We start from the raw sequence: 26612 nt of genomic DNA on the forward strand, positions 1-26612 counted from the left end.
TATTTGGTAGCTCATTAAAAAAAATGTTTTATATAGAATATATAGGGACTTTAATCGGAATAATCGGAATTCTTTTATGCTAGTTTGACATAAACAAATGATTTAACATCTATTTTTTACATTTAAACCACTGGCTTTACATGCAATTTTTTTGTGTGAAGTTGATCTACTTGTGCATGACAGTATCGATTACAACTTAACTAATAACGTCCTTCTCAAGGTTAGTGTAATATTAGGGAATATTTATTCAGTTGAAAAAGGCTTAAATAATTTAAGGTAAGAAACTGTTTTCAAGACATTTTGGCTGATTACAGGATTTTTTCCCATTTCCATGATATTTGGGTACTGGTTCCTATATATTTGACATTTTAATATCTGGGGGTAAAAGTAAAGGTAAGCACTTTTTCAATTTGCTTATAATCAACACAAAACTATTGTGTAACAAACTAGGTACTTCTTTGGTATGAGTTTAGCAAGGGATAAAACCCCTGACCTACACTCAAAGCAGACACAACGCTTGAGATGGAGTGTAGTGTTAAAGAACCACAACTCGTGCTGACCATATTTCTCTTTAAACAACCTCTTTGAAAAGCTCCTTATGCTACAGTTATTTCAGAAACATCCATTGGTGTTACAGATCGCCTTGTTAGCTCACCTCAGCACGAAGAGCTCAAGGTGAGCTTTTGTGATCGCCCTGTGTCCGTTGTTAACTGTCCTCCTCTGTTGCTCATTGTCAACAATTTGACTGTTAACACTCTAGCGGTCACAATTTTGGCCCAATCTTAATGAAACTTTGTCAGAATGTTACCTTCAATAAAATCTTGGATAGGTCAGATCAAAGAAAAAGCTTGTTAACACTCTTGTGGCCACATTTATGACAATATCTTAATGAAACTTGTGTAACGATTACTGAATGCATAAAGGGAAGTAATTCCATTAATATGCAACTTTGTAAACCTGTCGGTTGTCATTGGAGTTAAATGACAGTATATAAGCACAGTAAATCACCTTTGGTGATGAGCTAGCTTTTCACCGACGGGATTTGTGTGGCACTAAAACGTTACAAATGGTGGCAGCGGTGGGATGAAGTCAACTGCCGGACTGGAGTTGCCTTACCCATGTATTTCCTAGGCCAAATCTCGGGACGAGATTTCTCGGAGGGGAAAGTAATGTAACGATTACTGAATGCATAAAGGGAAGTAATTCCATTAATATGCAAATTTGTAAACCTGTCGGTTGTCATTGGAGTTAAATGACAGTGTATAAGCACAGTAAATCACCTTTGGTGATGAGCTAGCTTTTCACTGACGGGATTTGTGTGGCGGAAACTGAAACGTTACAAATGGTGGCAGCGGTGGGATGAAGGCAACTGCCGGACTGGAGTTGCCTTACCCATGTATTTCCTAGGCCAAATCTCGGGTCGAGATTTCTCGGAGGGGAAAGTAATGTAACGATTACTGAATGCATAAAGGGAAGTAATTCCATTAATATGAAAATTTGTAAACCTGTCAATTGTCATTGGAGTAAAATGACAGTATATATGCACATTAAATCACCTTTGGTGATGAGCTAGCTTTTCACCGACGGGATTTGTGTGGCACTGAAACGTTACACTTGGGTCAGAATGTTAATCTTGCTAATCTTTAGGTTAACTTCAAATCTGGGTCAGGTTGTTTCAGAAACTATCACTAGGTCCAATCAAAGGAAAAGCTTGTTAACACTCTAGAGGTCACATTTGTGACTATATCTTCAAACTTAATCTTAAACATTGTCCGAATGTTAATTTTACCGATCTTATTAGGTCAAGTTCAATTGGGTCAAAAACTAATCAAAAGAAAAGCCATTTAACACTCTAGAGGCCACATTTATGACAATATCTTAATGAAACTTGGGTCAGAATGTTAATCTTGATAATCTTTAGGTTAACTTCAAATCTGGGTCAGGTTGTGTCAAAAACTAGGTCACTAGGTCAAATCAAAGGAAAAGCTTGTTAACACTCTAGAGGTCACATTTGTGACTATATCTTCAAACTTAATCTTAAACATTGTCCGAATGTTAATTTTACCGATCTTATTAGGTCAAGTTCAATTGGGTCAAAAACTAATCAAAGGAAAAGCCATTTAACAGCCTAGAGGCCACATTTATGACAATATCTTAATGAAACTTGGTCAGAATGTTAATCTTGATTATCTTTAGATCAAGTTTAAATCTGGGTTAGGCGGGGTCAAAAACTAGGTTACAAGGTCAAATCAAAGGAAAAGCTTGTTAACATTCTAAAGGCCAGATTTATGACTCTATCTTCATGAAACTTTGTCGGAATGTTAATCTTGATGATGTTTAGGTCAAGTTCGAATTTGGGTCATGTGGAATTAAAAACTAGGTCACCAGGTCAATTAAAAGGAAAAGCTAGATTACACTCAAGAGGTCATATTTATGACTGTATCTTAATGAAGCCTAGTCAGAATGTTAATCTTGATGATCTTTAGGTCAAGTTCAAATCTAGGTCAGGTGGGGTAAAAAACTAGGTCACATGGTCAAATCAAAGGAAAACCTTGTTAACACTCTAGAAGCCACATTTATGACTGCATCTTCATTAAACTTAGTCAGAATGTTAATCTTGATAAACTTCAGGTCAAGTTTGAATTTGGGTCATGTGAGGTCAAAAACTAAGTCATCAGGTCAAATCAAAGAAAAGCTAATTGATACTTTAAAGGCAACATGTATGACCATATCTTAATGTTATTTTGCCAGAATGTTAATCTTGATGATGTTTAGGTCAAGTTCAAATCTGGGTTAGGTGGGACCAAAAACTAGGCCACCAGGGTCAAATCAACGCTAGAGGCCACATTTATGACTGTATCTTCATGAATCTTGGTTAGAATGTTAACCTTGATGATCTTCAGGTCGTTCAAATCTTGATCATGTGAAATTTGACCTACTGACCTACTTTCTTGCTTTTAAGATACAGCCGTGAAATTTTGATGACATGTTCAGTTTTGCACACCGATCTTAAAACTGACTTTCAGTGACCATGAATGTGACCTAATGACTTACTTTCTTGTTTTGTAAGATACAGGCTTGAAATTTGGATACATGTATGTTTAGCATACAATCTTTAAAACTGACTTTCAGTGACCATGAATGTAACCTACTGACCTACTTTCTTGTTTTTAAAGATACAGCCTTGAAATTTGGATAACTTGTACAGTTTTTCGGACTGATATTTAAAACTGAACTTTAGTGACCATGAGTGTGACCTACTGACCTACTTTCTTGTTTTTAAAGATACAGCCTTGAAATTTGGATAACTTGTACAGTTTTTCGGACTGATATTTAAAACTGAACTTTAGTGACCATGAGTGTGACCTACTGACCTACTTTCTTGTTTTTAAAGATACAGCCTTGAAATTTGGATAACTTGTACAGTTTTTCGGACTGATATTTAAGACTGAACTTTAGTAACCATGAGTGTGACCTACTGACCTACTTTCTTGTTTTTCAAGATACAGCCTTGAAATTAGCATGATATACCGATCTTAAAACTGACTTTCAGTAACCATAAAATAATGTGAACTACTGACCTACTTTCTTAATATTTTAGCATCAATTTGACATTTAAAACATGTAGCTCATATTACGCAGGTGAGCGATCAAGGGTCATCATGACCCTCATTTTTAGCTCACCTGTCACGAAGTGACAAGGTGAGCTATTGTGACCGCTTGATGTCCGTCGTGCGTCGTCAGTCGTGCATCAACATTTTCTAAAAAAATCTTCTTGAAAACCACTGGGCAGAATTACACCAAACTTCATAAGAACGATCCTTGGGTGGCCCCCTTTCAAAATTGTTCAAAGAATTGAATTCCGTGCAGAACTCCGGTTGCCATGGCAACCGAAAGGAAAAACTTTAAAAATTCTTCTTGTCCAAAACCACAGGGCCTAGGGCTTTGATATCTGGTGTGTAGCATCATCTAGTGGTCCTCTACCAATTTTTTTCAAATTATCCCCCTAAGGTCAAATATAGCCCCGCCCCGGGGGTCACATGGTTTATATAGACTTATATAGGGAAAACTTTGAAAATCTTCTTGTATAAAACCACATGGCCTAGGGCTTTGATATTTGGTATGTAGCATCATCTAGTGGTCCTCTACCAAGATTGTTCAAATTATCCCCCTAGGGTCAAATATGGTCCCGCCCCGGGGGTCACATGGTTTATATAGACTTATACTGGGAAAACTTTGAAAATCTTCTTGTACAAAACCACATGGCCTAGGGCTTTGATATTTGGTATGTAGCATCATCTAGTGGTCCTCTACCAAGATTGTTCAAATTATCCCCCTACGGTCAAATATGGCCCCGCCCCGGGGATCCCAAGTTTTACATAGACTTATATAGGAAAAAAAGTTTAAAAATCTTCTTGTCTGAAACCACAACACTTAGACCTTTGATATTTGGTTTGTAGCATTGTCTTATGGTCCTCAACCAAAATTGTTCAAACTGTACCCATTGGATGAAAAGAGGCCCTGCCCTGGGGGTCCCACGTTTTATATGGACTTGTATAGGAAAAAGCTTTAAAAATCTTCTTGTCTGAAACCATATGACCTAGGCTTTTGATATCTGGTATGATGCATTGTCTAGTAGTCCTCTACCAAAATTGTTCAAATTATGCCCCTGGGGTTAAAAGAGGCCCCGCCCTGGGGTCACTTAATTATTATGTGAGTTATGGTGTCACTTGATTGTGACCTTGACCTACTGACCTACTTTCTTGTTTTTTAAGATACAGCCTTGAAATTTTGATGACATAAACAGTTTTGCACACAAATCGTAAAACTGAATTTCATTGACCATGAATGTGACCTACTGACTTTCTTAATACTTTATCATCAGTTTGACATTTGAAACATGTAGCTCATATTACTCAGGTGAGCGATCCAGGGTCATCATGACCCTCTTGTTAATGTATGCAGGCAATTTTCTCAACCTTGACCATTAAGAATGACTTACGTCTGAGGTTTAGTGCTTATTCATGCCTTAAGTGCACCGCCTCGGTAACATAGAGGTACAGCATCCGCTTCGAGTGCGGGAGGCCGTAGGTTCGATCCCCAGCTGTATCATACCAAAGACAAATTTGTACTAGTAGCTTTCTTGCTTGACTCTCAGCATTAAGAGGACAGTGCTAGGACTGGGCAGCCCAGTGTCAGTATAACGTGATTCGATGGGGTTTCACGCCATGTGTCTTTGGCGTGATATTCCAGTGAGACATAACTACTTAGTTGGGCATTGTGCTCACTGCTACAAGTAGACACAGTTGTTAATATGACTGAAAAACAGTTGAAAAAGACGTTAAACCTGAACACAAACACACATGCCTTAAGCACTCTGTACTGATTTGATGGTCAAAATGTTAAAGTCATAGATGTTTGTTACAAAACCACATGTAAATATTCAATACTCAATGTTACTACTAAGTTGTTGGTGAGATACTAGTATGTTGTATTTGTGTCATTCCTTTTTTTATTCATTTTAGACATTTACACGTGGCAACTAAGACTATTGTCAGTACGAGTGAAAAAATCTACCCAACACAGAAAGAGATTTTGATTTACTACTACATAAATTAGGTTTGGTTAACGATAAGGAAGTTTCAGTTGAATTACACATTCATCTTGATGCATACGGATTCAGTGAAGCAAGGTGCAGTGAAAGAAGGCAAATGTATGACGAAATCCAACAGACAGAAAAAAGTCATTCTAAGTCCAGTTCTGTTGAAAAAATACTTGTGGGAAGTCTAATGGAAAACACAACTATTAAAGCTGAAAGTGATCGTGATTATCTATTTGTTAACAAAGATATTATATGTGTGGCCGATCCTTGTTATGTAACAGAAGATGATGTTGGCAAAGACATCTTCCTTGTAGATTTTGAAAATGCACCTCATGGTTATACCCTACTACGTCAACTACAAAGAGGGGGCGCCAAGTCTGTGATTGGAGGATGCTTGATAAAGAAAGACAAGGGCTTGTATCTGTCGTCAGATTTATTCATGAATACAGTTGAACCGGGCAGCTACCTTGGCCAACGAGAAAGAAATGGACCAGCACTGACAATGAAGGACTCTTTAAGTAAAATTCTCTTGTGGTTCTACAAAAATGCAAAGACGAAATCGAAACCAAATTATGATGTTGATATTGTCAATGCGTTTCCTTGCAAAATGCCTGTGCCTTTGAAGACTTGGGCAAGAAGAATCAGGAATAAACACTGGCCTTCCCCTGTAGTGGTAAATGAAGTTTTATTGTTGCCAGTTTATGTCGTGCCAGCCTCGCAAGTAGGCACAGAAAATACTGATCTTCAATGGCGTGTCAGTTTCACACGCCAAGAAACACACCTTATTCAAACATTCAGTAACACTCAACTGAAAGTCCTTATTCTAGCGAAGAAAATAGCCAAATATAAGCTTAGATACCACTGTAAAGAAATAACATCGTACGTAATTAAGAATGTTGTATTTTGGGTGTTTGAAGAGACTCCACCTGACCAATTTCAAGTCACAGATCTTATTGAAAGGTTAAGAGATGTACTGTCACAGTTGTCCGATTTTATCTCCAAAAGGTGCTTACCAGCTTATATAAACCCCGACAAAAACCTCTTTTATGGGAAGATTAATGCCACTGAACATAATGAATTATTCTCAGAACTGATTAAATGTCAAAGTGTACTTACTGAAGAATTCCATAAATGTTGTTCAAGAGGAGAAAGGAGTCCAGACGAATATTTCGGGCCGATGTTTCAAGATATCTTTGAATCTTTACTTGGTCCTCTTTCACAGGACATTATGTTACCTCACCTTAAAGAGCTATGCAAAGATATGGCCGAAACACAAAACGTTGTTCCACAGGACACAGAGAATAGAGACAAAAATATGCCAGCAACAGTCCCTCTGCTAGAATCAATGATGATTTGGTTTGGTTTGTTTTGGGTTTAACGCCGTTTTTCAACAGTATTTCAGTCATGTAACGGCGGGCAGTTAACCTAACCAGTGTTCCTGGATTCTGTACCAGTACAAACCTGTTCTCCACAAGTAACTGCCAACTTCCCCACATGAATCAGAGGTGGAGGACTAATGTTATCAGACACAATGTCGTTCATCAAATAGTCATGGAGAACATACGCCCCGCCCGAGGATCGAACTCGCGACCCCGAGATCCGTAGACCAACGCTCTTACCTATTGAGCTAAGCGGGCGGGCAGAATCAATGATGAAATGATGAAATTCAAAGACTTTGATATAAGCGTTATAGATCACCACGTGCGAACGAATTGTCCCCTATTTATACAAATCCCAATGTTCATTTTTACGACGGTTTTAGTCCTCTCGCCAATAGTGCTACTGGCATATATACTTCACTGTATTTTGCCGCCACATGTTATCATCTCTATACTTGTATTAATGTGTACTACATTTGTGATCACCAGGAAAAAGCTTTTGGTTATAGTACGACTGTTACAGTTAATAACGACTTCTGTTTGTTGGATTTCAAAAATCATCAACTGGATTTTCAGACAAATCATTAGAGTATTACCAGTGCAAAATGAATTGGAAGACTGAGGGCCATTGTATTACAAACTTGAAAACAAAGTCAAGCTGTCTTGCATGAAATGCAAAAAATGAATCTAATGCAAAAATATTTAGTTACTAGTAGTCTGTACAAATTTTATTCATGCGGAGAGGAAAATTAAATGTTATATTCATTAAAAAAAACTCTATTGCCTAGGATACAGAACCCAAAATCGGGGTCATCCACTCCCCATAAAATATCTTAAACTATAGATGTTAGTAACAAATTTGAAGACCAGCTGACGAAACAACAAGTAGTGGCTTGAACACAAAACTGTTTGTAAAATGTTATACAGCTAAGTCCAACATCTTCCCCCTGTTTAGAGATTATCATTTCCGTAAGCAAAATCATAGAGTTTATCAAATACAGATTCTAATGACTAATAAAAATAGATACACTAAGGCTTAAATTGCCCTCCAAAAGTCTGAAGACATGATACTGTGTTCATCTGGAAGTCTGAAGATCTGTCAAAATGCCCTCCAAAAGTCTAAGATATGACACAGTGCCCATCTGGGAGACACAATACCTTTCAAAAGTCTGAAGACCTGGCACTGTGACATGATACAGTGCCTTTCAAAAGTCTGAAGACATGATACAATGGTTATCTGGAATTCTGAAGACCTGAACAGGACACTCAAAAAGTCTTTAGACGAATTGAACAATTTATAAAACAAGGATAGGATTGTTCAAAATCGAACAGTGAGAAAGAAAAAACAAATTTTATACTTAATATTTGAATATAATAGTTATTTTCCTTTGTGTCTCTACACTTTTGAAGGTCAGTGTATCTACACAGCTATTTAATGTTATACATTCTGTCTTAAATGCTTCAAAACAGATGACAAAAACAGCCTTTCCAGGTATTTCATAATTTATTAATTAAGATTTAAATAGATACAATGTAATCATTATTTATTAAACAGCAAAATCTTCTGTTTATATATTTCCACCAATATCTGTCTTTTTATTGAGTTTACATGCTGCTTTGTCTACAATCTAGGTTTTATGTCAATCTGATTCGGTATTAGGTCATATATGGCTATTTTCCAGCTTTGATGGTAAAAGGAAGTCCCTAGAGGTTCCTTTTTGCGTATTTCAGGCACTGAGGGGCACCTAGATAGAACCACTGACCTCTGTAAGCTAGCTGGATGGCTCTCTTACATGAAAGAATTCTACACCCAAAGTGAAATTTTGAACGTACAGTGGTGAGGAACAAGTGATTCAAAATCAGCAATCTCCACCAATCAACCATTGAGGCCCATTCTTCACAGGTCTGTGAAAATACTGTTGTTCTAACTTTGTGAGCAACATCAAACAAATGAATATGGAATTCCTCTAAGGTGAAAATCACAACACCATAACATAAAAACAAACAGAATATAAAATATGAATTACATTCTTAAAAAACAGTAATACAATGACAAACAAAACATCAAAATTCTGAAGAAAAAAAAACCCACTCTAAATTAAGATAATCATAAATGTAAAAAAAGAAAATCTTGAACAGTTTTATTACTGTGCAGAGAAGAAACAAGTACAGATGCATAAAGAATACATTTATATACATATCTATATATTGTACTACAAAATGTAACTTATTATCTTAACTGATTTTTTTAATTTGAGTCATTGCTATATACTTAAAAGTTGCTTTTTGATTTGTACTTCTCAACTAAAAGCAATACTGTATGCTGAAAATTTCTGACCAGCATATCCATCAAACAGCCATTGTATTACAAAATGTACCAAAAATATCACCTCTCAAAAGCCTGGTTTCACTGATTTAAAACAGCCATATGTACTCTAAACAGTGTAACATTCAAGTTTCCAGAAAGTCAGTGACAACCTTTTACCTTTAATAGATTCGTGAAAAACAGTTGTAAATGTAATCATAGTAAAAATACCAGAAGGAATTAAAGCAGATTTAACAAAATAAAATGTATTCTATCCATAGTGCGTCATCGGTGGTTGGAAAAAAATCAATCTGTAGACTGTCTATTAACAGCTGTAATTCTGGATAAAAATTATCATAAAAAAACGTCTTTATTGCATAAAATTTATCAAGTTGTATATGATGTATTCATAGATTACAAACCATGATTTTTATTACAATGAAAACACCGAGTCACAAGTCTAACTCGTATAAATATCTTACATCAGTCTTAAACAAATCATACATGACACAATATAATACTGAGAGCAATAAGAAAGTGTGTTTCTTCTGAAACTAGAGTTGCTTTTGAGAAAAGCACATGTCTCTCACAACTGCCTAATCATCTGAATAGTAGTATACGAGTCAACCATGCACCAACGCCTCAACTGCCTTATCAGACTTTCAGTGCTTTGATTATCAAAAACAAGTTTCATGAGCCATAATTCCAAAGTGCCTAGGCCGATTTGGCTAGGTATCGAACTTGGGCGAGGACTTACTGGCAAACACATCTTGTTCAAGTTTGGAGAAGACCGGATGTGAAATATTCAACTTGGAATGTGGACAAGATTTGTGATACACAGACAGGAGTAAATCAATATGTCTCCCACACCACTGTGCGGTGGGAGACATATTTAAGATGGATATGTAGACTTATCATAAGAGGTAGACAACAAAATTATTGTTAACATGTCCTTATTACTTGTTAGTATTGTGGAGACCTTTCTGTGCTTTCTGGTCTAATTTACCATGGTTTAGAGTTCATATGTGCAAGAAAGAGCATTAAACCTAGTGGTAAAGCATCAAAGCATCTGAATGATGATCCATGATAAATCAGACAATAAAACACATGAAGGCCTTGTTTAATTTCATTCTAACATGCTCACTGAAATATTATGATAAAAACATCTAATGAACTGGATGTCATATGGCACTCTCACATAATTTTTGACATGATTATGAGCAGTGGTCTCACCGATCCATGCTTCAACTGTTGTTTATATTGATTTCAAGAAGCGGTTACCATAGACTAGAAAATATTACATAAAAGTACAAAGTTATTTTGTACAATAATGTAAAGCCTAAATCATGAACATGATTGATTAAACTAAGCTTTCTATATAATTATTTGGATTAAAAAATAATGTCATTTCGGAATGTCTACTGTTAACTTTCCAGTCGAGTTCAGCTTTATATGAAATGCTGCCAAAAGATCAGCAAATAGAAAAACTATTCCTTATAACCGAGTTTTTGTTATATATACAAGTTTGCTATATTTCAATTTTACTTTCCTTATGATGGAAGACTATTTCTCTCCAATTAATTTTCATTCTATTTATCATCAGAGATATCACATATATGTAGAATTTTTACTACATCTTGTGTCCAAGAAGACTGGTTTAAAGACGTACGGTAGGGTCTCTGGATACGAGATGGGTGAAATTTTTCCCAATAATAGAATTTCTTCAAACTATATTGAAATGCCATTTAGATGGGCAGATAACTCTTTTTCAATACTGGTGACTTTTATTGCTCATCTTTGTTTCTTAGATGACTGTCCTTCAATATCCAAAGTTTGAAGAAATTCTATTATTGGGAAAAATTTCGTCCATCTTGTACACAGACTCTAGCTTACGCCTTTAATATCACTTTTTAGAGTGTTATGTTATACATATCACTTATCACACACACCATTCTGTCAATGTCACATTTATTGTCCTCTGACATTTTCTGTCATTACTGTACTTTGACATTTACATATCAACAGGTTTCAAGTGTTAATTACAGTTTGTCTTTCTTGCGGGAGGACTTCTTCCGATGCCACTTATATTTCTTGCCTTTCATTAGCTGTATGTTTGTCTGTCTGTTATAGGTTAGAAGGACCGGACAATGTAGTAATAATGAAACACTTGTTTCTGAAAGTAGAACAGTAACATCAAAATGAAATTAGTAGTAGATTTGATCAAAATCTGTTACAAAGAAACTGTGGAAGAAGGACACATCTTATTGATACAGATAATAACAAGAGCACCGCAATGCAGAGCAATACATATCCGAAGGTATGACATTTGACCCCTTAGTGTGACCTTGACCTTGAAACAAGATATCCAAAACATGCACTCTGCATGTCATCTTGATGTGCTGAATGCCAAGTTTCTTTCAAATCGTTCAAGCAGTACATTAGTTACAGAGCGGACAAGAAACAAACTCATATGACTTTTGACCCCTAAGTGTGACCTTGACCTTGAAGCGATAAATCCAAAACATGTACTAAACACATCGCCTTGTGGGGATTTGTATCAAGTTTTTTTCGAAATCCTTCCAGGGGTTCAAGAGTTACAGAGCGGACACGAAATTGCTAGCCGATGGCCTGAAGGACACCAGCGTCATAACATAATACATCCCTTCCGCATATAAAAATGAAGAAAAATGTAGAAATTGTTTTATTGCATTATCATCTCTTTTCAAAATGTCTACATATAGAGTAGAAATTCTAGTTTGAATCATACTGTATTTTTGATCACACGATTTAAAGCTGTTTCTTAGGTGTTTTCGAGATGACCTTCCCTTTTAATACCACAGAAAAAATCATGAACAGCTATTTTTAATCTGAAATCAGATTTAACAGTTAAGCTTTTTTGTACAACAGAATCTCTTTTCACTGAACATCTTTCTGACTCTTTTGTAAAAACACATTTTCAAAGTCTTCCAATCTTAATTTCAGTGGGACAGGTTATTTTCAATAGAAAAAAGCTGATACTTTTGTTCAGCTCAGAGCAAGTTTATGTCTATAAATTGCAGAGGGGCCAGGTTGAGAAGGGCTCCCATGTATTATTATTTTGCAGCAGTACTAAACATCTGATAAAGAAATTTTTAATACCATCTAACTGTTGTGACAATTCGGACCATATCTGTAGAAATTGTATCCTTTCTTCCCTCTCTATACCGTATGGATTAAGGCCTCGTTTTAAACAGGACTGAAAGAGAAAGCAAACTAAGGACTTTACACAAAGATTCTTGAAGTCTCAAACACAAATAAAACCTACATAATACAAACTAAACTTGCCTGGTTGTCACGGTCAAGTAATCTGGAGAAGTTCAAAACTCCTCAATGGAACCAGTCAACCAACACCCAGCCAAATACAAACTATACATTAACACCACAAATTGTTGAGCAAATACAAAATAAACCTGACTCATGCTCCTCAGGATCAAACATTTTAAGTTATAAAAGTTGATTTTTGGTATTCAATCCAGTGGTCACTTCTGGCTGGATAGATCTAAATGCTGTTAGGTGCCATACCCTAAAATGGTTGCCCCAGTGGTTACCCTTTATTCTCAAGTTTAGTGGTCTGACTTTAAAAATTGTGTCAAGTTACAAATGACTGGAAATAGCTTTCACATAAAACTAATTTACAATTATGTACATGTATTCCTTACCCTTCGAAGAAAAGTTTTGGCACATTTTTACAAAGTACTAGGACGTTGATCCTTTATTACGAGTTAAGAACAATTTTACAAGCGACTTTAATACTTTTATATATAGGTACCTTACAAATTTCTTGCTCTGTCATATTTTCTATTCCCTCTCTGACCATTGCGCGATCTATGTGTAACATAATCAACCCGTCTTGTTTCAGTTGCAATCGTCTCTTTGTAAAATCACAGACTGTTGCTAGATGCCTCTTAAATATAATATCAAAGAACACTGACTTTTGTTATTATTATATCAGATTTATATAGCGCCCTTTTCATAATAAACACGTTCAAAGGCGCTTTACATATATATACTGCAGCCACACAGTGTGCGAAATCATCCTCTACTAGTACAGACACAGAGCGATCTGACCAGAGGGACAGAGTGAGATAAAGCCCCCTGAACAGACAGAGAGAACTTTTCAGATACAGACATGTCCGGCTAACTTAGCCTAGCTCTTTTCGAATAGCCAGTCTGGTTCTTTAACGTGCCCGGTGTATTACATGTATTCTCTACATGTGTACATGCATTTGAAACACAATGAGGAAAATTTTATGTCAAAACTAAAGGTGTCAGAGGACAGCAACATTTTACTATTCAAAGACCTTTCACTAAAGTAAGTTACATACAGTTCAACTTCCTAAATCCCATTTCAGATAATTAAAACACCACGCTTAACTGGAACTCATTATCAGGTCCTGGTAAAATAAAAAAAAACTTTGCAAGCCCTGTAGAGTTCAAGCAAACAAAGTTTGACTGTAAATGAAACCAAAAGTCAATTAGGCATAAAAAATTTTTCTCTAACATGCTCACAATAACTGGGGTTGGTAGGCAATTTTTTGTTAAAAAGTTGAAAAAAATTTCTTCAAGGCCTTAAAAACATTTAGGGTCGGCCAAAAATTTAGGGAAGGTCGGGATACCAGAAACAAACCATTTTCTTTTATGTCAAAGGGGCATAACATACTAAAAGAGCAAGACAGAGTTATGGAAGCTGCATAAGTAGCCTATCACTGCTGTTTGTTAGAGAGTATCTCATACTTACAAAATATACTGTAGGTAGAACTTCAACACTAAACGGGAATGATTCAAACTGTCTTTTCACATGAAGAAGTTCCTCTACTGTAGGATGACTAGTGTGTGCTAGCTGAAACAGAACAACAGGAATGTCAGCAAACAATATGCTTAAAATCATCTCCCAAAAAACAACAGCAGAAAAGTTGTCAGTTATGTGCAAATAATACGAAAGTACTACTAGTTCGTAATCCATAAACTCTGGGTACTATTATACTGCTGTTAGGTGTAACTGAAGAACTGCAGAAACTAGAATTAACACAAGCCTTGTTTGGGTCAATGCAATGAAATCATCCAACTTACAGAAATTCTGTGTCTCAGTGGCTTTACACAAATTCCTGGATGCCTTAGAAATAATTCCTGGCACGTCAACAGAGGTCTTCCTCAACTGTTAAAGCTGGGAACCAGACATATTAAGCTGGGAACCAGACATATTAATGAGCTGCATTGGAGTGATAAAAAATCATAATCATAATTATCAAAAGAAAAACTGCAAAAGTACCGTTCAACCTGATAATGGAGATGCTTATATTTCATTTGTACAATGGCTTATAAAGTAACTATATCTTATTTACCTTATCTAAAATAGATAACAACTGATCTTGTGTTTGTCCATATGTATGTCTCTTCACCTGCTTGTCCATGTGTTCCAGAACATTATGATAATGTGACAATTTGCGTGTATGAAAATACTGTCCGAACTCAATCTTTTGTTCCTCATTCCACAGATGATGTGTAAACAATCTACGAGGATACATATACCTGTAGAAGAAAAACGGAAGTCTCATTTCTGCATTAATGAGGTTGCTATATATGGGTCAGACAGTAAATCTTACAATACTGAGGCAGGCAGCAAATCTAGCAGTACTGAGGCAGACAGTAAATCTATCAGTATTGAGGCAGGCAGTAACTGTAAATCTAGCAGTACTGAGGCAGACAGTAAATCTAGCAGTACTGAGGCTGACAGTAAATCTAGCAGTACAGTGGCAGACAGTAGATCTAGCAGTACAGTGGCAGACAGTAGATCTAGCAGTACAGCGGCAGACAGTAGATCTAACAGTGCAGAGGCAGACAGTAGATCTAGCAGTACTGAGGCAGACAGTAAACCTAGCAGTACAGTGGCAGACAGTAGATCTAGCAGTACAGTGGCAGACAGTAGATCTAGCAGTACAGTTGCAGACAGTAGATCTAGCAGTACTGAGGCAGACAGTAAATCTAGCAGTACAATGGCAGACAGTAGATCTAGCAGTACTGTGGCAGACAGTGAATGTAGCAGTTCTGTGGCAGACAGTAATCTAGCAGTACTGTGGCAGACAGTAAATCTAGCAGTACTAAGAAAGACAGTACATCTAGCAGTACTGTGGCAGACAGTAAATCTAGCAGCACTGCGGCAGACAGTAAATCTAGCAGTACTTAGGCAGACAGTAAATCTAGCAGTACAGTGGCAGACAGTAAACCTAACAGTACTGAGACAAGACAGTAAATCTAGCAGTACTCGACAGACAGTAAATCTAGCAGTACTGTGGCAGAGAGTAAACCTAGCAGTACTGAGACAGACAGTAAATCTAGCAGTACTCGACAGACAGTAAATTTAGCAGACAGACAGTAAATCTAGCACTACTGAGGCAGACAGTAAATCTAGCAGTACTGTGGCAGAAGTAAACCTAGCAGTACTGAGACAGACAGTAAATCTAGCAGATCTCGACAGATAGTAAATCTAGCAGACAGACAGTAAATCTAGTCCAAATAATTAGACGTGAAAAAGCTGTCATTTGACGTTCAACAGTCAATATTCTGACATTTTACATTTTTACTAGCAAAGCCTAAAAAATAAAATAAAATAAATGTGTTTTTATATTTATATTTTAGTTTTCAATATCTGGATTATATGTAGCAAAAACAGACCTATATGAACTCACTTTGACTGACTATTAAACATTTCTAGATCACCGGAAAGCACATAAGACATCACAATATATTACTTAAGATTACGCTAAGTATGAAAGAAGTGTAGCATAAAATCAATTTCTAAAACATTATAAAGTCGGTAAACTTTGTACCTAATAGGAACAAAAATACCTTTGCTTCAATTCTGCAAGGTTAAAATGATTTACAATCAATTATTATCCGCGAAATGACGCTTCATCTTTTTGACATCGAATGTTTATATTTGACACGCCACCATCTTGTTTCGAAATTGAAAGTACTAATTAAATTTGATCGGCGGTAGACGAAAAAATATTTCCCGCCAAATACTTTCATTGTAATTTTGATTTTTTTCATCATAAATATATATTTTCTATTTTCATCCTTACAAATTTTAAATGTCTCTTCTGGAAATAGAAAGATTATTGACATTTATAGTTTCTCTGTATGAGAAAGCGAAAAGGTAACTTTCGTTCAAGAAATAATTCTAATATGCAAATCATGTTTACATCCGGAACACCCTCGGTTATTAAAGTGCCACTATTAAAAATTTTCAACGGATTGGATACTGAATTAATTAATCGGTTAATTAATAACAAATAAGGTAAAATATAACTTTTAATTGCTGCCATAAAGCACATTTATGATTATTCTTCATACTCAATGTGAAAGATTCAGTCATTTTTGCCAGAAAGTCGTTTAAAAACCTTCAGATCAAAATTCAAATCTGAAGCGATTTTTGTGCTATACGTTATTTCAGTTCAACGTTAAGACCTGACATAACATGGAAAATAAAAAATTAAAATGAACTTATAAAGTGATATGAGTTATGTCAGGTCTTATATTTAGGACTAACAGTAAATCTAGCAGTACTGAGGCAGACAGTAAATCTAACAGCACTTAGGCAGGGAATAGGTCCAGCAGTACTGAGCAGACAGTTAATCTAAAGCATTGATGGAACCAAGTTCAGTTTAAAATATTTTGTTTATGAAAATACATAAAATATATATACCTAAAAGCTTACCCTATAACTATGAAAGCGTTGCCTACAAATGGTATACTGGCCAGCAGTAACAAAGATACAATTTTCAGCATGTCCTTAGGCATCTGAAATGTACATTTGTACATAAAGAATATCACAGAACATGTATAACATACTTAATTTTGTTTAACTTATACTTTGTTTCAGCTCAAATTCGATGAAAGCTTCAAGCTTTTTTTAAACCACTGGAAAATCCAGAACTGGTGTCGTATGAGGTGTAGTCATGACCACAGTTGAGCTCGAACCCATGACCCTGCCAGTTGATTGGCTACCCTTTAAGCATTAGACCATGGCTCTCCTGTGTTAGTCTGTTTTCAGAAGGAAGGACTCAGTAAATGCAATATTGTGGTTACAAAAAACTGTAAACAATCTTTACCTAAGAGAAACAAGAGAAGGATGTATTGTCAAGCAATGGGCAAAAAAAGAGAGAAGTTTGGGTAGAATGCACTTAAGTGGTCCTGGAAGTTTACAGTGCACACACACAGCAAGTTGGGGTGTGGTGAAAAGCATGCAGGTCGGGGCAGCAGTCCCCCAACATATTCATCTAAAAATAAAGTCACCACTTGTAACTTTAAATTTTCAAGACATTTTTAAACTACTACTATTATAGATACCGCGTAAGTTCAAGTGCTCCAGAAGTTTATTTAATTTTATTCTCCCCCCACCCTCCTGTTACCTATTCTCAAAATGAACAGTGACATATGGTCACCTCAACAGTGACGCTGTGACATATGGTCACCTCAACAGTGACGCTGTGACATATGGTCACCTCAACAGTGACGTATGGTCACCTCAACTGTGACATATGGTCACCTCAACAGTGACGCTGTGACATATGGTCACCTCAACAGTGACATATGGTCACCTCAACTGTGACATATGGTCACCTCCACAAGAAGTGGATTAATTGCATGGATATGGTAGCATTTATCCACTTTCTGTGCTGAGATGACAAAATGTCTTTCCTATTGGTGAGGACCATGTGTGTGTGTATATATATATATATATAATAAATGTAATGTAAATGTAATTTTTATTTCCCTGATGGGGGGAAAAACAATCTTTACAATGTCAGTACCAAGCACCAAAGCAACAAGCCTTTACCGACTGTTCAACCACCACAATGTAACATGTTGTCTACACCCAACACCAGGGGTATTGTAATTGCTCTTGTGACATGAAATTTCATAATAGCGAGCTGAAAAACATTGCTTAAGGTATTAGGTCACTAATAGAGAACCTCCTTTTTGAAGAGTATTTAATTCCTACTATAAATCTACTTTTACTGCAATTCTTAGGGGGGCGTAGGTTCAAGCCCTACTGGGACCAAAATTTTTTTTCTTCATTTTCCTTTTTTACTAGTAAGTTTTTACTTCTTTCAAGACTTATTATTGATGTTTTGTACAAAAATGGAAAAAGATGAATCTTATAAGCGATTTTTTGGTGTTCAAAGAGAATTTACTACTTAAACAGAAGGGGTAGAGTTACACATCTTTAAAAATATTGAGTTACGCACGGTGAAAGTTCTCTATTTTGCTTTCACTCTTAGATTATATATTGTGGAAGAAAATTAGGTAGGTTTTACGTCTTCCCTAAGGTTATTTTTAAATGGAGTAAGCAAAATTCAAAACAGAAACACATCATTCGACCTTATTTTTTCAATGTTGAAGTATGAATTCTGTCTCATTAAATTCGTTTACTTGAGGCACCATAGAAAAAATGATATTGACATTTTTATTTTATGTTTTATAATTGTTTACCAATAGTTTGATGTTTCTTCTATTGAAATTAATGGTAAAATGAGTTCTCTGCAAACGTTTTGGATAGTGGTTATCACTTTGAAATTTGTCTCTACTTGAGCTTGAGGAGATACCATAAGTTATTCAAAATTTATAAACAACGGCACGGTTAAAGTTGTTTAAAATTTGCACAATAGTGCAAAACACGGTTACCTTTCAGAATATACCAAGCAAAGGCCATTTTGTAAACATTACTATTAGTGACCTAATACCTTAAATAATGCTTATATAGCTGTTATTATTCTAAAACACAATTTAGCACATAATTCATTTTTTCTTCTACTGGAGGAAGTCTGAAAGTGTGCAGATTTGACACACCAGTAATTCAGTGTCAATGCGTACATCTGGACAACTCTTTCTGTGAGAAATGATGTAGAAAAAGTACATTGTTCTTACCTCCTGATAAATCTCCAGTTCTCTACGAGAAAATGTGTGAAGTTCTCTTCCGCTCCACATGTCTTTTGTAATATACAGATAGTCTTTTGTATCAGCAGCAATATATCTCACACCTAAATGATAAAACACGACACATGACCGACATAACTGTATATATTTAAATGCATAACTGTTTTGGTGTTTCGGTCATACAGACACAATTAAAATCATATGCTACTTTTAAACAGCCAGCCCAATAGCTTCCTTATTTGAAAAAAAAAACTTCCACATTAAATTTTGCAAGCGGGGCTTCAGACATGCAGAGGTGAGAGGAAAAATTTTCAATGTCAGTGACCTTAACCACTTTAATGTCACAGGCAACAAGAGACCCACTAACTAACATGGCTCTGTAGCAAGAGAGCAGATCTAAAAATTACCAGATCTCAAGTTTGATCTTAGGGCAAGCTACATAAATCACGCAATCATAAATGTGGTTGTAATGAGATTACATCTATCAAAACTGCATACTGGAATGTGAAGTCATTCTTTTGGAAAGGAACATTCTGTGTATTCTGTGATGATCTGATAAAAGACATAGTGTCTGAAATCATTTGTGGTCCTCCTCTGATTCATATGTAGAAGTTTGTTGTTACTTGCAGAGAACAGGTAATTACAGAATTGAAATACTGTTGAAAAATGTTGCAAAATCAAAACCAGAGAACAACCTCTTGAGCAAACAAAAAGTCAAAGGATCCTTTCTGGCTTCAAAGCAGTGTTTCTCTAATGAGGTTGCAAGTTCCATAAAATATTTTATCATGATTTCATGGTTACAACACGCTACTTTTAGTTTACCATCTGCATTGTTTTTGTCACAGTAGTACAGATTTTAACTCACTATAATAACACACTTTCTTTATATTTTCATGGCCTGATAATGACATATCATATTATGGCCATACTTACATAGTCCCATCATTATAACATGATACACTTATGTACATTGCTTACTTTTTATAGTTTTGTAAACATTGAAAGCCTTGGGTGATTTCTTCTCTAGTCTGTTCTCGTATTTGTCTACAAAATTGGTAAATCTGTTGATGATATATCGCCATGCCTTTGTTGGTGGACTGATTGTATCTTGTGGGTCCGTGGAATACAGACATCTGAAAAACAAACTGTAAACATCATGATGTTCTTCTATGAAAACTGGCCTTTACAAAAAAATTCAAGCTAGCCTGTAAAACAACAATCACGTAAAAAAAAGCTAACGGCATCTCCTTACCATTAAAAGACTTTTAAAAGGAAAGGCATATATCGTAGGAAACTTATGCCAAGATTATTTCCTGATAAGTCAGTGACAAGATCAGCCTCATTTCTGTAATACATGTATATTGATAAGAATTACTTATTAAGTTTAGGAGTACCGTATCTCATCAAAAAACAGAAATATTTGATAAACGGAAAGCATCTTTACCAACAATCTACCTGACCTTTATAAATTATGTTCTGCTGTATTGTCCTATAAAATGGATACTTAAAATATTCTGAAAAAGTTGTCCCCCTCTGAACTGTCCGTAAGTGTGGCCCCTTCATGCAGTCCTTTTCCAGAATTTAATATATATATCAGTAATCAGACAATTGTTTTTAGAGTACTATACATGTTTTATATGCTGCTCAATTTTCAGGTGAAACAACCCCTTCTTTCTATGATTTGATGGTGTTTGAATTTCTTTTCTCAAAATGTAAGGCTAGGCGTTAAAGTTAACTGCAATCATCCTGCGAATGCTTCCCCCCGGATATGCTTGTGACACGTTCACATCTTTTTTTCCATTTCTTAAAAGAGTTTGCAGAATCTTTGCTTCATTCTCTGATAACACAAGACAGTTGAAGTTTTTCTGCACTTGAATTTTCTCTGGAGCTGATCACACTGAAACTTCTATTGTATCTGATTGACCGCAAGTTTGAATGCAAGTCTGGTACACTAAGCAAGGTGGGATAATCAAGGGAATACCTACACAGATTACTACAGGTTAGTTTGCTTACCACCACCAACACAAGAAAAGTAAAGATACTGTTGGAAGTAAAGAGAATTAATTATTTGTGCACTTTTTGAAAAACAGGATGTGAACTGCTCTAGACGCATGCGCATAGCCTTTACCATTTAAAACTTTATTTACAGATTCAAAATTCCTGCTTGTAGAGAAAACCACAGACATTTGGGCTTAGCCCTGTCCCCTCACCTCCACCACCACTGAAAACTGTCAGCCAATATATTTAAGCCTCTTAAAACCTAGGCAGGTCTTGTTCATTTAAGAAATGAAATGATTTTTTTCAGTGTTCATGCGAAATGAATGACAGAATAGGATCGGCAAAATTCATGTTTAATTTTCAGATCATATACTGAAAAACCGAAAAAAATTGCAGATCCTATACAGAAAAACCGAAAAAAATAGTTTCATTTCTTATATTTACATTTTATTTCCTTTCCATTTTTAAACAAGATAATATTATATAATTATTGCACACATCTTGTTGCATTTAACATTAAAATCAGCTTCCCGGCCTTTCTGTTCACCAGATGGAATAACTGCAACATCATATAAGGAACGTTCTCCCTGACTATACGCGGACGTCGTCAAAACAGCGGTCGGTTATCACTAAGCAGCGGTGACGTAACTTTCGCGCCTTTCCTTTTGCTGTTCATACGAAATGAACGTCATAATTTTCAATGGAAAAGAAAAGGGTGAATGTAAATATAAAACATTATTTGTTACTATTTCAAGTTTTCAACTGACTTGAATTTGCGACCTTCAACCTCAAACTAGCAATAACCACAGGAAAGATTACTCATGCTCACATTCACATTTCAAACCTAGCTGATTGTGTTGCTTAAAGGGGATCTTTATATAGGAATGATCGCAGTGCCGTCACGCATTGGTATCTGTATATCTAGTGGTGAGCAAAACAAATGTTTTTACATTGTTTGTATATGGGATCGGAATTTTTAATTCTTAATAACTTTTTCGCTCATTTATGGATTTTCAAAATTTAAAAAGTTTTGAAACACAATTTTTATATTTTCGTATTCAAATATCTTTTCTAAATGAATAACAGTTTTATATGACATATAATTTAAATAGCGGCGTAATGATGTTTAAAACTTTTAGAAAAACGCTGTAGGTTAAGCGTTCAAAATTAATCCATTTAGACAAATATCACTGTTTACAAAAAAACATCGACTTCGGCGTCTGCCCACCCAATCACAACGGATTTGTATACAAACACGATATCTCCTATAATATATAATTTTTAAGACCAGAAAATGTGCACATTGGAATTCACACAACTTGTCAGGGCACTCTTTTGGCCACTTTTGGGGCCGAATATGGGTACCATTCCCCTCCTAAAATAATAGCAGAGCTACCAGCGCCGCAAAGCGGCGCCGACAGCGTTGCATTACGGTTAGACGTGTGAAAAAGAAAATGAATAAAACTGTGTACAGACATAACTATCGAGTTGAAAATTCGTGGTAAGTTTTTGGAATCGGTGTTGTTCGGGTTTCTTCCAGTACACAATGCTCATAGTAATTAATCAGTAAGACGTCAATAGACGCTTGCTGTTTACAGTTGACAAAAGCGTTTCGCTTACTGCTTTGAACGTTGAATAAAAATGTAAATGAGCGCCTGATAATAAGAATTTAGTGCTAAATACATTTTCTACGAAGAAAGAAAGGTAAAATACAATATTTTCAATGTGAAACGATTTTCGTCACGCTGCCGCAACCGAAGTTTATCATATATACTTATGTTTGTGGTGATGACGTCATACTTCCACACTGGTTCAGTGGTTAGCGAGGTCGCGTTGAAATCCAAAGGTCGGGAGTTCGATCCTCTCCAGAAGCGTCTTTTTTTTTAAATTTCTTTTTTATTTCAGTTTTTTTTATTTTATTTATTTTGGGTTTTGAAAGTATTGTAAAAACAATAAAGACATTCATGTGATATTTAACAAGTGTTTTGTTAGTGATGTCAGGTTCCAATGTAGTACTGTCTGTAGCCTACAGTAGTCAGTAGATAAAACTTTTTTTTTTAAAAAGGGTTTTTAGATCAAAATTTACAGGCATTGAACTGTGAAAAGCACAAAATGCTCTTCTCCCTGTTAACATATATTTCATCCACAAGCTTAAAAATCACTGACCAGAGTTTATTACTAGGAAAAAAAATCTATTGGCTATGAATTAATAATAAACATCAAAAAGGCTTCTACTACCATTCCTATTCTATACCAGTAGTGCTAAAAGATTAACCATAAAAATGTCATAGACTGTTAACTTAGCAGTTCAGTAAATTAAATAAAACAGGAGTTTTTGAGAATTTCGGCAAAAAAAGTGATTTTCACTGGGTAAAATTCTGATCATTAACTTTTAAAGATGGCTAGTCTTTTGGTTTTTAAACAAGCTTTGTACATGTAAATGATTTTCATTCTCCCATTCCAGACGTCTGTCATAGTAGTATTTTGGCCTTAAAGTTGGACACATCCTTCCTTCTTAAAAGAACCGTAACTTTCTTTAGTTCGTTTATAGCATATTTGTAGAGTTTTCGCATATCAAGATTTAATCTTAATGCATTCTAAGACATTCATTCAGAAATCATTAATTATCATTAATTCTTAAAATTTTGATAGATCTTAAAGAACATAAACTTCCTAAAACGGATCCATAATTCCAGGTCATTCCAGCAGCACTCCTTTAATTTTCAAGGGGCACTGGTGATTTTTCAAGGGAGCTCTGCCTTCTAGGTAGCACCTAAGTTCATATTATGTTTTTTTCCCCTTTCTTAGAAGAAAATTTCCCTGTCAGGCTGATGATAGGTTGTTTGACACAAATAGATATTAACTCTTTCTTTTAATATTATATAGTGCCTCAAAGGAAAGTTACTGTTGTAATATAGTCACATCAGTTAGAAATGATTCAAAACAGTACTAATAAGTGTGAAAGGTAGTTACATATACATGGCTTAAACTTCCCCTTTTCGTCTTAAAATGTCGAATAATTCCCCTAAGTGAGGGTATGGGTACCTGTCCCCTAAAGTTGTTTAGTGCCCTGCTTGTTTTCCAAAGTGAAAGTACCATGTATTTGAATGGGGGTCAAAATTACATTTTCATTTTTCTATTGAATAGCTGTGTAATCTATCTAAAGAAACTAGAAAAATCTTCCTTTTCAATAGATTAATAATTCATATTAAAATAAATCAAATACATGTAGATCTAGCAGAAAAAAAAGCAATTAGCTGCGGTCACTTCTGCACAAAAAAAATCTGAAAAATTTGTTAGTGTCAAAATCTAGGACATGAATTTAACACCCTATAAAACTTTATCAGTAAATGTTTTGTTTGGAAACATAATTGATTTATCATGCATAAACATATATGAGTCCAAAAACATAATTTTCATCTTGTAATCAAAATTAACAAAAGTGGTGGTTGTTGCTAATCAAATTCTATCACGAAAACATATGACATTGACGTTCTTGTCATCAAATAAATTTCCGCCACTGCTCACTTGAATGAAAAATAATGATTATATGAGAACAATACCTCAGGCAATGTCGATTTCGAAGGACAACCCTCGAGCACAACACAGAAGTCATTTTTCTTCCAATTATTGATATTTTGATCTGATCAATCAAACGCTTGGCAGATTGACAGGTGTAGGTCAGAGAGAACTAAATAAATTTCCATAGGCCCACATTGTAATGTTTTTGGTATATTTATTATAACATTTTTGTTTTGGGTTAACATTTAAACTTTAGCTGGTATACCTACTCAGGAGAAAAGAATAATTCAAGGCCTATCATAAAACTGCAAATAGACATGCTGACGGTCACCTATTGGCACGTTCTTTTCTCCGAACTAGATGACCCCATAATAAGCGCCTTATATGCAAAGTATGCAAAGCCTTAATGCACAAGTCTATATTGTTTTGAATTTAAATTATTGTAACGTTTTTTTTTTCTACCGAACACATTATAAAACAGTATGGAAGTGTGTGTTTCAGTTTTATAGTTGGTTCAAGAGCTCTTCAGAGCTTATGTTATAATGTTGCTTTCTTGCCGACTTAAAATAAAACTTATCTTATTTTATCTTATCTTAAAATTTAGAGAACAGGATTTTTAAGAAACCAGTGTACCACCTTATTAGTCTCAAGCCATAGTCTTATTCGGGCATCCAATATAGACTAAATGTACATAAATCAAAGGATTGCTTCAGCCTGAATAAATAATACAAATATTTTCAAAGCGAACATTTCAATCTCATGATTGCTTCAAAACCTGACTGTCGAACAAATGTATGTTTCAAACCAAGATTTCAAACTTAAAGTTTCAACCTTTAAGATTTTTTTCAGACTTTATGAAATTTACGTTAAATTACAATTTTCCTGAAACAACGTTTGGTTACAGGAAAAATGATTATGTAAATGATTTGAAATGTATGGAATAAAGTAATGTTTAATCAACGTTTGAACTATATAATTTGTTTTAGACTAATCTTAATACCTATCCTATTTGAGTTTGTCTCATACAACTCTTGTCCGCCAAGTGTATTCCTTTATCCTTGCATTTATGGCTGCTACCCATCTCAGCCCGGCAATGACAATAGCTTTGAAGGAGTCAACTGTGAATGCTGTGTGTGCGGCAGAGGGCAACACATTCCACTGTCCTACTGTTCCATTTGTAGAAAGCTTTAGATGCGCCGATGTCTGAAGGCATGCTGCCATGCCTTGTTCTTGAAACAGCTTAGTCCATTCAACATGTGTGTAATAGAGTTCTGCTTAAGCCATTGCTAGGGGCGTGAGAGGTGTTGCACATTCCATAACCTTTCATGAACAGACTCAATCAAACCGAGTCTGCTATTATTCTTCTATGTTGCATTCTTTGCTTTCGAAGGACCTTTTTGCAGATTCATTATTTAAAACATGTAAATTGTTTCTGCCTATATATATATATATATATATATATATATATATATATATATACTAATCAAAAGGTGGACTATTACGCGAGGTTTAGTTCTTTAATATTTTACAAAATCATAATTGGACAGAATGTCGAAGACAATTCCGTCCAGTGAAAAAAAAAAGGACAAATATCAAACAGGGAATGCCACGTACCAAAATCGCAGCCTCCCCAAAACAACCATAACAATACATACGAATTTCGGCTTCCTTAATCGATTTTTTGATAACAACCATAGATTTCACACTCCTTCGAAAGAAAATAGTTCTCAAATAGAAGCACATAGAACAACTGAAATTACCATGCTTCACTGTGCGCGTGAATTGAATGCAGTATAAACTCGAGCAGACAATGTGCCCGCTGACCAAT

At 35.4% G+C, this 26612-nt stretch overlaps 2 protein-coding genes across 3 annotated transcripts; one reads left to right on the forward strand and one right to left on the reverse strand.

Moving 5' to 3' along the window:
* LOC123538307 (uncharacterized) lies at positions 1-8562 on the forward strand. Of its 2 annotated transcripts, none has more exons than XM_045322294.2 (2): positions 1-276; positions 5526-8562. In XM_045322294.2, the coding sequence occupies exon 2, from the start codon at positions 5712-5714 to the stop codon at positions 6978-6980; it is 1269 nt and encodes a 422-aa protein (XP_045178229.2). In that variant the 5' UTR covers positions 1-276; positions 5526-5711; the 3' UTR covers positions 6981-8562. The 2 variants fall into 2 exon arrangements, with proteins under 2 accessions (XP_045178229.2, XP_053386326.1); XM_053530351.1 differs by having other exon boundaries at positions 1-220.
* On the reverse strand, positions 8467-24939 carry LOC123538308 (LETM1 domain-containing protein 1-like). Its single transcript, XM_045322295.2, has 9 exons — positions 24826-24939; positions 20243-20397; positions 19256-19368; positions 17043-17125; positions 14668-14854; positions 14064-14165; positions 13095-13229; positions 12425-12521; positions 8467-11459 (listed from the first exon to the last, which is right to left on the reverse strand). The coding sequence occupies exons 1-9, from the start codon at positions 24876-24878 to the stop codon at positions 11326-11328; spliced, it is 1059 nt and encodes a 352-aa protein (XP_045178230.2). The 5' UTR covers positions 24879-24939; the 3' UTR covers positions 8467-11325.
* Positions 24940-26612: the final 1673 nt, after the last annotated feature.

Source organism: Mercenaria mercenaria, chromosome 18 (genome assembly GCF_021730395.1).
Source record: "Mercenaria mercenaria strain notata chromosome 18, MADL_Memer_1, whole genome shotgun sequence".
Lineage (NCBI taxonomy): Eukaryota > Metazoa > Mollusca > Bivalvia > Venerida > Veneridae > Mercenaria > Mercenaria mercenaria.

Bases quoted from the DNA above. Each gene is read 5' to 3' on its own strand.
- LOC123538307 (XM_045322294.2), top strand. From the start codon at position 5,712: ATGTATGACGAAATCCAACAGACAGAAAAAAGTCATTCTAAGTCCAGT.
- LOC123538308 (XM_045322295.2), bottom strand. From the start codon at position 24,878: ATGACTTCTGTGTTGTGCTCGAGGGTTGTCCTTCGAAATCGACATTGC. The intron at 17,126-19,255 runs GTAAGAACAATG...TGTACATTTCAG, and splicing joins AACTGGAGATTTATCAGGAG to ATGCCTAAGGACATGCTGAA. The intron at 12,522-13,094 runs GTACCTATATAT...TTTCTCTTTCAG, and splicing joins CAGAGCAAGAAATTTGTAAG to TCCTGTTTAAAACGAGGCCT.